The sequence below is a fragment of the Capricornis sumatraensis genome, chromosome 10 (genome assembly GCF_032405125.1).
Source record: "Capricornis sumatraensis isolate serow.1 chromosome 10, serow.2, whole genome shotgun sequence".
NCBI classification, from domain to species: Eukaryota; Metazoa; Chordata; class Mammalia; order Artiodactyla; family Bovidae; genus Capricornis; species Capricornis sumatraensis.
Window position 1 is genome coordinate 38,745,297 of NC_091078.1, and position 12,471 is coordinate 38,757,767.

The 12,471-nt window shown below is 44.9% G+C and overlaps 1 protein-coding gene across 1 annotated transcript in view; it reads right to left on the reverse strand.

Annotated features, from left to right (window-relative positions):
* MAP3K21 (mitogen-activated protein kinase kinase kinase 21) overlaps window positions 1-2,979 on the reverse strand; it is a 55,788-nt gene extending 52,809 nt beyond the window's left edge. Inside the window, exon 1 of the mRNA XM_068982627.1 lies at window positions 2,160-2,979. Coding sequence (XP_068838728.1) covers window positions 2,160-2,979 — 820 coding nt within the window. The remainder of the gene's footprint in view (window positions 1-2,159) is intronic.
* Window positions 2,980-12,471: the final 9,492 nt, after the last annotated feature.

Consider the following 12,471-nt stretch of genomic DNA (forward strand, 5'->3'; position numbering starts at 1 on the left):
CTAGCCAATTAAGTTGTTTTGAAAGTGCGATAATTCCACTCTGCCTAACAATTACAGAAATTAAAATGCTCCAGGAAGTTTGGCAACTTACTCTGAGGGTGAAAAGTCTTTCAAAAACTAAATTGCAGCCTATAATCACCTTCAGATTACATAATATCTCCCCGAGACACAGTAAGCTACTTGTTCCACGGTACAAGTTTTTCTGGTGTCAATAAAAACTTTTTAACCATGTTATTATTCCAAGGTCATGCTGTTTCTTTTCACTATTTAATAGATTAGCACTTTAAATTTTTTAATTTATACACTGGAACATGGGTTAACCTGCCCTTCTGCGCTTTTACCACCACTGGCAGACATGCTCTGCCTTTGTGAACAGGTCGTACGGACCTTAAGCGTTATTAAAACCCAACCGAACAGCCTAAGCATAATGCAAAAGTAAGAGTTACAGACCCTTTAATTTCTGGGTCTAAGGATCAGTCCAACCCAAACTGTTTGCTGGTGTTGGCGATTTGACATACAGCAACAGAGTAAGTTTGAAGGATGCCAGCTTCCATGTCTATCACAGAACTACAGCAACTTACAAGAGCCAGAATGAGCAGGATGCTGCTGCCATCGTTAAAATACCTGGTTCTGCAGAAAACTCTCAGCAGACAAAGGCTTGTGGGCTCACTAGGGGTAGGGCTTCTGGGACACACAGGTCATGTTCTTTGGCAGCAGGTTAAACATTTCTTTCAGTAAAAGCATAGTTTAGGCAATAAGCTCGAATTGGTAACAAAGACTGTGTCAGGTGTTAAGCAGTTACAAAAATTAGTACATTTGAAATTGTGCTATGTCTTTACTACAACACAGTCCAAAAGTAAGTAAATGGCCTCATGTGGCCTCTGTCAGGATTCTGAGGGTGCACACCACCCCTGCCACTTTTCTAGCCCATATTTTCTTAGAATTTGTTCCTGTCACTCAAGCAGCTGCAATCTAAATTGTAAGACGTGGAGGCCAACAGAAGTCATGAGATTTAAAAAAAAAAAGAAAAAAATCCAGTGTTTATTTGTAGTTACCAACACTCATATTATTTACAGTTCTGAAACGCTACGTTAGTCATTTTCAGGTACATTGCTATAGGATTTTGAATAGGAGAACAAGTCTGCATAAACACACCACAAACATATCCTTTCTTCCTGTCACTCTCCTGTCTTGCAGTGCAGCAGAAGGGCAATGTTTCCATTTGCCTCAGCTCCTGTCCTAGCAGGTTTTACAAGGTTGAAACGCATGCAGCTGTGGTAGGCCAATGCCAGTTCTGGCTGCATCCTTTAATCTCTTATGAGATTTCACCTCATTCTAAGACTGTGAAGAGATCTTCAATACCGAAGCTAATTCTAGTAGCTCTTTTATATGATGAAATTTAATAGGATTTGGGCTGAGTTCCCTTGTCGGTTCTTAATGGACATCTGTAAAACACACTTGGATTTATAAACAAAGTGAATGATACAGGCCAGGTTTTCTGGATTTCAAGTACCTGTACAAGGACAACGAACTTGCTCTTAAATCAATCCAAATGTGCATGATGACACAAAATGGTGTTTCTGGTCTGGAGACAATTCCCTAACACCCAAGCCATTGAACCAATAATGAAATCATACTTCACGGGCAGAGACATCTGAATGAAAACACTTTGGAGACGTTAAAGGACACGAAGCCATATTGAAAGTGGGAGAGAAGAGACCTCAATACAGTGCTTGTAAGCTGAAGGAAAGGGCAGGTTGATGAAGGCCACTAGACAAGAGGGGGGCGTCAGGGGGCATGTGTTTTGAGAAAGGCCTCAGTTGGCAAAGTTCTATCCAAACGAACTACTTATTGTACCTTAAGGCCAAACAGCACCATGAGGTTTCCAGAAAGTCCATATCTTTTACAACTGTGTGGGTCTGCAAGCAAGTCTGATCTGAATTAAAAAAAAAAAAAAAGGCACCTAAAAGCAACAAAGCAAGGTGTGTCACCTGCTCCAACGCAAGTAACCAGGGTGCAAATGGACCTCTGAGCCCTGGAAAGTCTGCGTAGGAGGCTTTTTGGGAGTCCGGAGGTCGACTAGCCTATCCAGGTGGATTGCGACGGGCGCAGCTGAGTCTTCCTCTCCCCCATCCCTCCGCCCCACCGTCCCCACTCACTGTTGCTGGACTTGAGGTCCCGGTGAAGAATGGGCACCACCGCCTCCTCGTGCAGATAGAGCATGCCCCGCGCGATCTGCACGGCCCAGTTGACCAGCACGTGCGGGGGGATGCGGCGCGCGCGGCGCGGGCAGGGCGCGCGGGGGTCCGGGGTCGCATTGGCGGCGGCCAGCGCGCGGTTGAGCGCTCCGCCGCGGGCAAACTCAAGCACCAGGCAGAGGTGCGGCTGCCGCAGGCACACGCCGCGCAGCTCGATGATGTTGGGGTGCCGCAGCATGGAGAAGAGCCGGGCCTCCCGCCGAACGCTCTCGGCCGCCGCTGCCGCGTCCTGCTCCGGGTCGCAGCGCGCCGCCTTCACCGCCACCTCCTGGCCCTGCCAGGTGGCGCGGTACACCTGCCCGAAACCGCCGGCGCCGATGAGCTCCTTTAGTTCCAGCCGCTCGAAGTCGACGTGCACGGGCGAGCCGGGCCGCGGCGGCGGCGGTCTGGCGGGCTGCGGCGCGGGGTGGGCGGCCGGGCGGCACGGCGCCACGTAGTTGGCGGGGAAGATACCGAGGCGTCGCTGCACCTGGCCGGCCCACCAGCCCTCATCGCCCGAGACGGCGGCGTCCTGGGACAGCACCTCCACCAGCTGGCCGCGGCGCAGGCTCAGCTCGTCCTCGCCGCGCGCCTCGTAGTCGTAGAGCGCGGCCCACAGCCCAGCTCCTGCCGAGGCCGAGCCGCCGGAGGAGGCGGACGAAGACGACGCGGAGCCGGTGGGGGCGCCCCTGGCCGGGGATCCCGGCCGGTCAGGCGCGCCCTCGGCGCCGGGCAAGGCCATGGTGGGTGGTGGCGAAGGGTGAGAACCGGGCGGCGGGCTCAGCCTCCCGGGCGGCCGGGGACGCGCATCGTCCAGCGGGGTCACCGCCTGCGCCCAGAAAGGCAGGGAACGGGAGTCTGGGCTCAAGGACGGCGAGGGTTCACTGGCCCACTACCCGGAGGCCCCGTCTTCAGCCTCCGTTCCTCCTCTGCTGTCTCTGCTGCTGCGGCGGTCCCCGTGGCCGCCGGCCCTGCCTCTCCATGGTGGTGCGCTGGGCCTGCGGCCGGCCTGCGGCACGTTCGGCCTAGCAGCCGCCTGAGCCCACCCCCTCCCGGCCCGGCCCGGCCCTCCCTACCCGGGTCCGTCCCGCCCCCAAAGCCTTCACAGTACTCAGGGCCTGCCCGGCTCTCCCGGTCCGCGGCCTTCTGGGCCCGCCTCCTCCGGGCCTGTTGCCCCCCTCCGACCAGGGCCCATCCCGCCTCCAGGAGCCGCCGTCGCCTGGGCCCGCCCCCTCGGGGCCTGTCCCGCCCCGCACCGGGGCCCGTCGCGCATTCATGGGCCGCCCTACCTCCAGGGCCCGCCCCACCTCACGGGACCCGCCCCTCACCCTGTGTCCCCCCCGCCCCCAAGGCCTGCTCCGCCCCCAGTGCCCGCCTTCTCCTGGGCCCGCCCCCTCCAGGCCTGGCCCCCTCCCACCAGGGCCCGTCGCGCATCCAGGGGCCGCCCTACCTCCAGGGCCGGCCCCACCACACCTGGGCCGGCCCCACCCATTTGGGTCCCACCGCCCCCGAGGCTCGCGCTCCACCTCTTCGGGTGCGCCTTACCCTTGACTCCGGGGAGACGGACCAGCCCCGGGCTGCGAAAGGTTTTCGGGAGAATTTAAATGAAGCCCAAGGTTAGGCTCGGAGACTCTATACTGTTCTCCACTGTTGTCTGGAACGCGGTGGCAGCAGATGAAGACGGTCTGGTGCCTTAAGCTGAACAGAGATTGGACTGAGAGTTGTGGTGCGTCCAGGGACAGGTCCGAACAAATGGAGCGAGGCTGCAGACCGGCTCCCTGGGCATGCAGCCCAGAACTGACGGGGCGACGAGAACTGGTGTGCAAGACCCGGCCGCTCGTCCTTGGTGACAGATAATCCCGCCTTCGTCTGTACTGTGGACTCCAACGGGAGAGGACCTGGGAACCCACAGGTTCGGGTGTAGGAGGCGTTGGCAACCACTGGGTGCTAGAGCCCGTAAACGTACATATTGCCCAGGGAAGGCGAATAAAGCAAGAGAATCTGTGCACAGAAAGCTAAGTCCTCGACGATGTGCTGGCTGCTCGTTTACCGGAGTACATAAATGTCCTGGGAAGCAGGGCCTTCACACTCTTCCATTTACTCCGCGTAGCGAATGATCGCCTTCCAACAGCGTCGGAAAGGGAAGCTTTTATATTTGAGGGCAAGGACCGTTTTAGGTCTAGAGATAGGAACTTTGGGGTTTTCTTGTGTAAACGTACTTTCTTCTCTAAAATTTTTTCATTCATTAAGTTAGAAAACCTTGCATCTTTGAGGATTTACCCGTGATGAGGTCTGTGGAAGGGAACACCATAATTAGTCCTCCTGAAACGGACCACCGCTGAGATGCAGCCAGCCTCTCTTCCTCTGCGGCGGAAGGGAAAGCAACGCCCAGCGCAGCGTGTCAGGGCCTCCCCGCTCCACCCCGTTAGTCCTCCATGCTACCCCTATTTCCAGTTTCAACCGTGATTATCCACAGAACAGACCCGTGGGTCTCTGCTCTATGTTGACGGAGATGGTGGACCAAACCTTCCAGGTGTGACTACATCTCATTTAATTATACTTAGGGAGCGCTTACTCTGTAAGAGACTAGGCTAAGGATTGGAGGTTACAAAGCCTCAGTCTTAGAGAATAAGAGAGAATGAATAAGTGCCAGGACAGAAGAATAAGCCAAGTGTCCTGGGCTCAAGTTGAAGGAGCAATCTATTATGCTTGGGGTCACTGGGACATGCTTTGCTGAATGCCATTTGAGTTAAGTATGTCTAGGATTCATAGAAAAATGGTGTGTGAGTACAAATAAACAGTCAGCTCAGGAAACTGTTAGAGGCTGAGAGTTTCCTGTGGCAGATGAGACTAGAAAGGTAGTGCCTGTGTGTGAAGTCGCTTCAGTCATGTCCGACTCTTTGCAACCCTGTGGACTATACCAGCCAGGCTCCTCTGTCCATGGGATTTTCAAGGCAAGAATACTGGAGTGGGTGGCCCGTGCCTTCCTCTAGGAGATCTTCCCAACTCAGGGATCAAACTCTCATCTCCCACGTCTCCTGCCTTGGCCAGAGCCACCTGGGAAGCCAGTCAGGCTGAAATCCCAGGATGCCTGGTCACCTTCATGGAGAAATGAAGTGAAGTGAGAATCACTCGATCGTGTCCAACTCTTTGCAACCCCATGGACTATACAGTCTATGGAATTCTCCAGGCCAGAATACTGGCGTGGGTAGCCTTTCCCTTCTCTAGGGAATCTTCCCAACTCAGGGATCGAACCCAGATCTTCCACATTGCTGGTGGATTCTTTACCACCTGAGCCTCCAGGGAAGGCCTCATGGAGAGACAGTGTAACAGATGAGAGAACTGTTAGTGTTGGTGGAGTAAACAAGTGGATGGGAAAGATAGGATTGTAAGAGGATGAAGAAGAAAACATAAGGAAGAAAGAATAAGGATTCTGGTGTACGTGGGCCATTGAGATGACTCACTGACAGGAAAGGATATTTTCCGGAGAAAAGTTGAGAAAGGAAGTCAGGTTAGAAAGGGCTTTAAAAATGAGCTGAGTTGTCTGGATGTAAGGAGAGATGAGAAACCCTGGAGAGATGAGAAAGAGGGATGAGGAAAAATATTCCCTCAAAACTGTGTAAGTTGTTTAAGACATGAAACAATCTTTTGGATAAAAAAAAATGTTTCTTAGAAGTTTTAGTTACTTTTATTGGGTCTTCTTCTAGACATAAAACAGAATATTAGGAAGTTTAACGGTTTGATAGGATTGCTCAAACTTTTTAAGACAAAAAGCATTTTGATTGATGACTTGGAACTTTGGAAATGCCAGCTGTCATTCATTATTTACCTTGGATTACACTTGGAAATTATTACTTTGGATTTCTGGGCTCCAAAATCACTGCAGATCGTGATTGCAGCCATGAAATTAAAAGACACTTACTTCTTGGAAGGAAAGTTATGACCAACCTAGACAGCATATTAAAAAGCAGAGACATTACTTTGTCAACAAAGGCCCATCTGGTCAAGGCTATGGTTTTTCCAGTAGCCATGTATGGATGTGAGAGTTGGACTATAAAAAAAGCTGAGTGGAGAAGAATTGATGCTTTTGAACTGTGGTGTTGGAGAAGACTCTTGAGAGTCCCTTGAACTGCAAGGAGATCCGACCAGTCCCTACTAAAGGAGATCAGTCCTGGGTGTTCATTGGAAGGACTGATGTTGAAGCTGAAACTCCAATACTTTGGCCACCTGATGCGAAGAGCTGACTCATCTGAAAAGACCCTGATGCTGGGAAAGATTGAGGGCAGGAGGAGAAAGGGATGACAGAGGATGAGATGGTTGGATGGCATCACCGACACAATGCACATGGGTTTGGGTGAACTCCGGGAGTTGGTGATAGACAGGGAGGCATGGCGTGCTGTGGTTCATGGGGTCACAAAGAGTTGGACACGACTGAGCGACTGAACTGAACTGAACACTTGGAAAATGGTGTGTGTGTGAAATGTTTTATCAATGTGGTATAATTTGGTATAACAGCAAGAGTCTGTCAACAGTCCTGGGTTCCAGTCTTGACTTTGTCATTACTTATCACATGATTGAATGTTCTTCCATTGTCTATGCAAAATTGTAGAATGATAGCATCTGCCCCATGGTGGTGTTTTGAAGATTCATTTAACTAGTATATTGGAGTATAACACTTAACTAGTGCTAATAAATGTTACCTCTTATTATTTTAATATTAATTACTATTCACAAAGGAGACATCAGAATAGAAAATTCAACAGAAAACATATTTATCCTTTTTTTGGCTTCCATTTGGTATATTTTTCTATGCCAAAGATCAATGTCATCTGCTAAGAAAAATTCAAAAATATTCATAAGGTGGTTAGAATTAAAAGTTAGCATGGTAATTTCCAAGGCTTTGGAGCATGTAACATCACAAAACATAATGCTTTTTGAGTCAGCCAAATTATACACACGTGCAACTAATTTTTATTATTATTATCATTTATTATCAACTTTTACTGTGTTGCTACCAGTATTCTTGCTATCGTTCATCATGAACCATGCCACAATAAAGTCAAATAATAATAGAGATGTAATAGTGATAGGACAGATTATACAGAACAACTAGTTTCATCATTCAACATTTTGGTTTTTTTGAGTTTCAGTCAGCAATCTAGGTGAACGACACAAAGAAAGTTCTTTTTTTGTCATGGAGCCCATAGTAAATTTATTTGGTTGCACCAGATCTTAGTTGCGGCATGCAAACTCCATCCCTGAAGAGGGTGGGATCTAGTTCTCTAACCAGGGGTTGAACCTGGGCCCCCTGCCTTGGCAGTGCAGGGTCTTAGCCAGTGAACCTGCAGGGAAGCCCTCATGGAGTTTATATTTTAAAAGCGTAGATAGAATAAGTAAGCAAATTACACTGTATATTAGAATTTGATAAATTTATTTTATAAAAATAAAAAGAAAAGCAAGAAAAGATAGCTCAGAAATTGGGGGTGGGGGGGAGGTGGAGGGAGCTAGGGCATACTGTGGTGGTCAACAGTGTGGACAAGGTGGCCTCATTGAGAAGGGGAGATTTGATCTGAGACTTGAAGGAGAGAAAGGAATGGGACAGGTAATTATCTGGAGAAAGATTAAGTGAGCAGATACCACAAAGGAGTTCACACTGTGCTTGGACTTCCTCATTGTGGAAAAGGCCCAACTCATGACCTCAGTGGTTTTCTTTTAAGACTACTTTTTAAAAAATTGAAATATAGTTGATTTACAATTGTGTTAATTTCTGCTGTACAGCAAAGTGATTCAGTTATACATGTATTATATACATATATATACACACACACATATATATATATATATATATATACATTCTTTTCATTATGGTTTATCACAGGATATTAAATATAGTTCCCTTGTTGTTTAACAGTTCTGTATGTTGAGATTGTAAATGAACTTTTCCTGAATCTAGCTCTCTGGCTTCCTTTTCATAAGTTTAAAGATGCAGGGTTAAATGAATAATAATAACATTGATGATGATGGATCAGAAATAAGTTAATGCTTACTGTCATGTTTTCTAAGTGTTGATGCTTTGAATTAGGTCTGTGTGTCAGGTTGCTGTTTATTCTCAAAGTTTCAGTTGGCTTTCAGCTTTAGACCGAGTCATCGTGATTTTTAGAATTTCTGTAACTTTAATCACTGGACAAGACTGGCGCCTTGCCTGTCTACGCTTACAGTTACAAATTCCAGTCAGAGCTACTCAGATGCACAATGAACTGCTTCACTGAATAATACAACAATGTAAAACTCTGAATGGTTTCAGAAAGTCAAGGCCTTTTTAAATTCTTGACGATATCCCTTCTAAAGGAAAGCTACAAAACTCACGACCTTGGACCTGAGATAGAAAGGTCGCCATTCCACCAAGTTGCCATTTGAGTACATTTTGTCCTATCAGAATTAGTTTCTTTTATTTGTAATTTGCTGGACTCTTTTCAAATATAATGACTAATTCTTAACAAACTGCTAGAAATACTAAACAGAGGATGCTGAGGACAAAGAGGATTTTAAAAAGAGAGAAAGAGCAACTCATCCTCCTAATATGGCAGTGACTAAACCACAGAGAATGAGTTTATACTCGCTATGTTTAGTTTTGATTAAGTGCCAGCAGCTTGCCAGTTAAGTCACAAAATATACCGTGAGTTCACGTTCTTGATCAGAATGTCTGATTCTTAGATTCGGGCCTCACAGATTCATGGGTCTGTTTATATCAGCTGATTTTTCTAATCTGGACAAATCTACTCTGTCCCTGTTCTTTTGTGGTGTTCATTCTATGAAAAGAATCGTTTTCCTGCACATCAAATCTCCTTTGGGAGTATGGGAGTAGAAGCTTCCTAAAACAGACCGAGACGCACAACAAAGTTACACCACTGACCTTTTTAGAGACCTTGAGCCTTTGTTTCAACTGTCCAGTTTTTTAAAGTACACATAAAATTAGAATACTAAGACACTCACTTAACAATAGGATGAATACCATGCGAATTAATGATAACAAAATTAAACAGCTCTTTTGGACTTCTTAGAAAGAAAACTAAATCCAAGAATTTTTTTTCCTAAATTACTGCTTTGGGCACACACTAATTCAGTCCTGATCAATGTGGTTCAGGGTTCTCTCATGAAGTAACCACTTTCTTTCAGTCTTTTTATTTTTAAAAATTAAAAAAGATTTTGGCCTTGTAGCATGTTGGACGTTAGTTCCCCGTCTAGGGCTGGACCCCTTGCCCTGCGGCAGTGGAAGCGTGGAGTCTTAGCCATCGGCCTGCCAGGGAAGGCCCTTCTTAGTCCTTTTACATTTCTGCGGAAGTTTCTTCAGAACTCTTAAATGAACCCAGCTGACCTTGTCTTCCTTTAAACACAAAGGTGGTGCATCCCAGCTGTAGCTACCCTGTTTCCATCCGTTCCTGCTGTCCCCCTTTCTCCTGCCTCAATGTGAGTTCTAATCTCTGTAGGAAGTTTTCAGGGCCCAAAGCCACAGCATCTGCGTCAGTCATCATGTGGACCTGCTGATTTTCTGGGTGTTATTGTTACCTTCTAGGGTTAGTTGTATTATGCTGAGGGAACTGGTGAGTGTGAAGTTCTGTGAAGGCTGAAATGTGTCCTAGAAACGTCAAGCATCGTCTGTGCTTGCTACTTCCTCACAGGATTATTTGACGTCTTCCTGATCTCTCGAGCCACTTGATTAAGCTGAGGGTTCAATGAGGGAAACCTTTCAGGGAATATCTATTTCAAGGAGCGTTGTCTTATCTAATAATGCTCTTGAGTAAACTGGTTTTTCTAGAACAGTAAGAATATCATTAAAAAAAATCCTCAGTCTCTCAAAGATTTGAAATTTAACATCTTAAAAAAATATTAACACATCATGACATATTCAACACATAGAATCTGAGCCTCAGCTTCCTCTTATGCCAGATACTGATTTTCCTTAATATTAAATTTGGTACTGAAAACTTTATTTTTCCTACTTTTGATGGATTCTAAGTCTGCTTTTGCAAGTGAAACTAATATTCTTTTTTTAAAAAAAATTATTTATTTTAATTAGAGGCTAATTACTTTATAATATTGTAGTGGGTTTTGCCATATATTGACATGAATCAAGTGAAACTAATATTCTTCTAGCTGTTTATTATTCCCTTGACTGACTGCCCCGTTGTTAAATATTTTCCATGCTTAGAATCTACCTGGAAAGAACCTTGAAAAATCTTCAATGTATTCACGTGTTCTAATTATTCATTTTTGCATACACATTTTTAATTCTTTATTGACTCTTATAATATTGCCTGTTTTATGTTTTAGCTTTTGCGTCATGAGGCATGTGGGATCAGAGCTGCCTGACCAACAACTGCACCCATACTGCCTGCATTGGAAGGCAAAGTCTGAACCACTGGACTACCAGGAAGTTCCTGAGTATATATTAAAAATTTTTTTTCTTACTGTGACTGAGACTGAACATCGTTTCAGACATCTGAGTCATTTGAATTACCCTTTCTGTGAACTGTTCTTTCCTTTTGGTCATTTTTGGTTGACCTTATTTCTTGTTGATATTTAGGAGGTCTGTGCCTGTTAAATGACTTATCAATATATGTGTACCTTACATGTACATATATTGATATGTGTATCAAGATATGTGTACCTTATCGACTATGAGGTACACATATTTTTACTAGTGTGTCTAGACTTTTTCTCTCTGCATAATTTTTTTTTTGCCAAATACTTTTATTTATTTATTTAACTGAAGTATAGTTGACTTACAATGTTGCGTTAATGTCTAGCGTACAGCAAAGTGATTCAGTTACATGTATACATATGTTCTTTTTTATATTCTTTTCCACTCTGGTTTATCTGTGTGATATTTTAAATGAAGTTTTTAAAATTTTCTTTTTCTTTTAACTTCTATATAGTTGAATCTTTTTTCCTTTATGGAATCTAGGTCATAGTAGAAAAGTATCCCTTAATTATTGAAACTGATTTTATATAAGTTTTCTCTTAACATCTTCCTCTGTCCCCCCTCCATCCTTCTATCTCTCTGACATTTCTGTTTACCTGTGCCCCAGGACCGCAATACTACAGTGTCAGCTAGGACTAATCCTCCTCACTAATAGTTGTTTCCAGAATTTTCCTGGCAGTTCTACTTACTTATCTATACAGAACACAAACTAATCTCATTTGTGTAAGCAGTCCAGAGATCAAGAAACAGAACATCAGTAGAAACCTAGAAACCTCCTATCCTGACATCATAAATTAGGTTTACCTCTTTTCAAAGGTATTACACATGAAATCAGGATGTACACATATTCTTTTGAGCTAATTAGCTTAAATTTGTAAGATTTATCTATGTTGTATGTATTTTTAGTTTGTTCCTTTGGGTTTCCTAAATTTGGATTTAGGAATTGGGATTGGGATTTAGGAATTAGGAATCCTAAACTGGGATTTCCTAAATAGGGATGCAAATTAATTCACCCAAAATTTGTAACATTGAAATCTTCCAGGCTCACAATTTTCTGTTAGGTCTTTTTATTTCCTTTGGTGGTGGTGGTTGTTTAGCTGTTAAGTTGTGCCTAACTCTTGTGATCCCATGGACTATAGCCCATCAGGCTCCTCTGTCCATGGGATTCTCCAGGCAAGAATACTGGAGTGGGTTGCCATTTCTTTCTCCAGGGGATCTTTCCCATGCAGGACTCAAACCCAAGTCTCCTGCATCACAGGCAGATTCTTTACCGACTGAGCTATGAGGGAATCCATGGTTGGTTTCCTTTGGTAGCCTTTAAAGTTTTCATCGTGTGATATCTTCTCTAAGACATTGACCAGTGTTCCCAGATTATACCAAGTAGTGGTTTTCATAATGGACATCCTAAATTTACCTCCTGTAATGGCACCCTTTAGGGGTTGAATCGTCTTTGTTTTCCTGGAATGAGCCTGCCTTTGCTTTTAATGTGGTGCTATATTCAGGTTGCTAATGTATAATTTGGATTTTTGCATCAATATTCATAATTGTGATTAGCTACAGTTACAATATTTTATTTAATTTTTGGAATATATGTTATGTTACCTTCATATAAAGGATTCGGAAATGTCTTTCTTCTTTTTCAGTGTTATGAAACAGTTTAATTATACTGGAATTACCTGTCTCATGAAGTTTGAACAAATCTGCTGTGCAACAGTTTGGGTTTTGTGCTTCTTGAATGTGTACCATTTCATA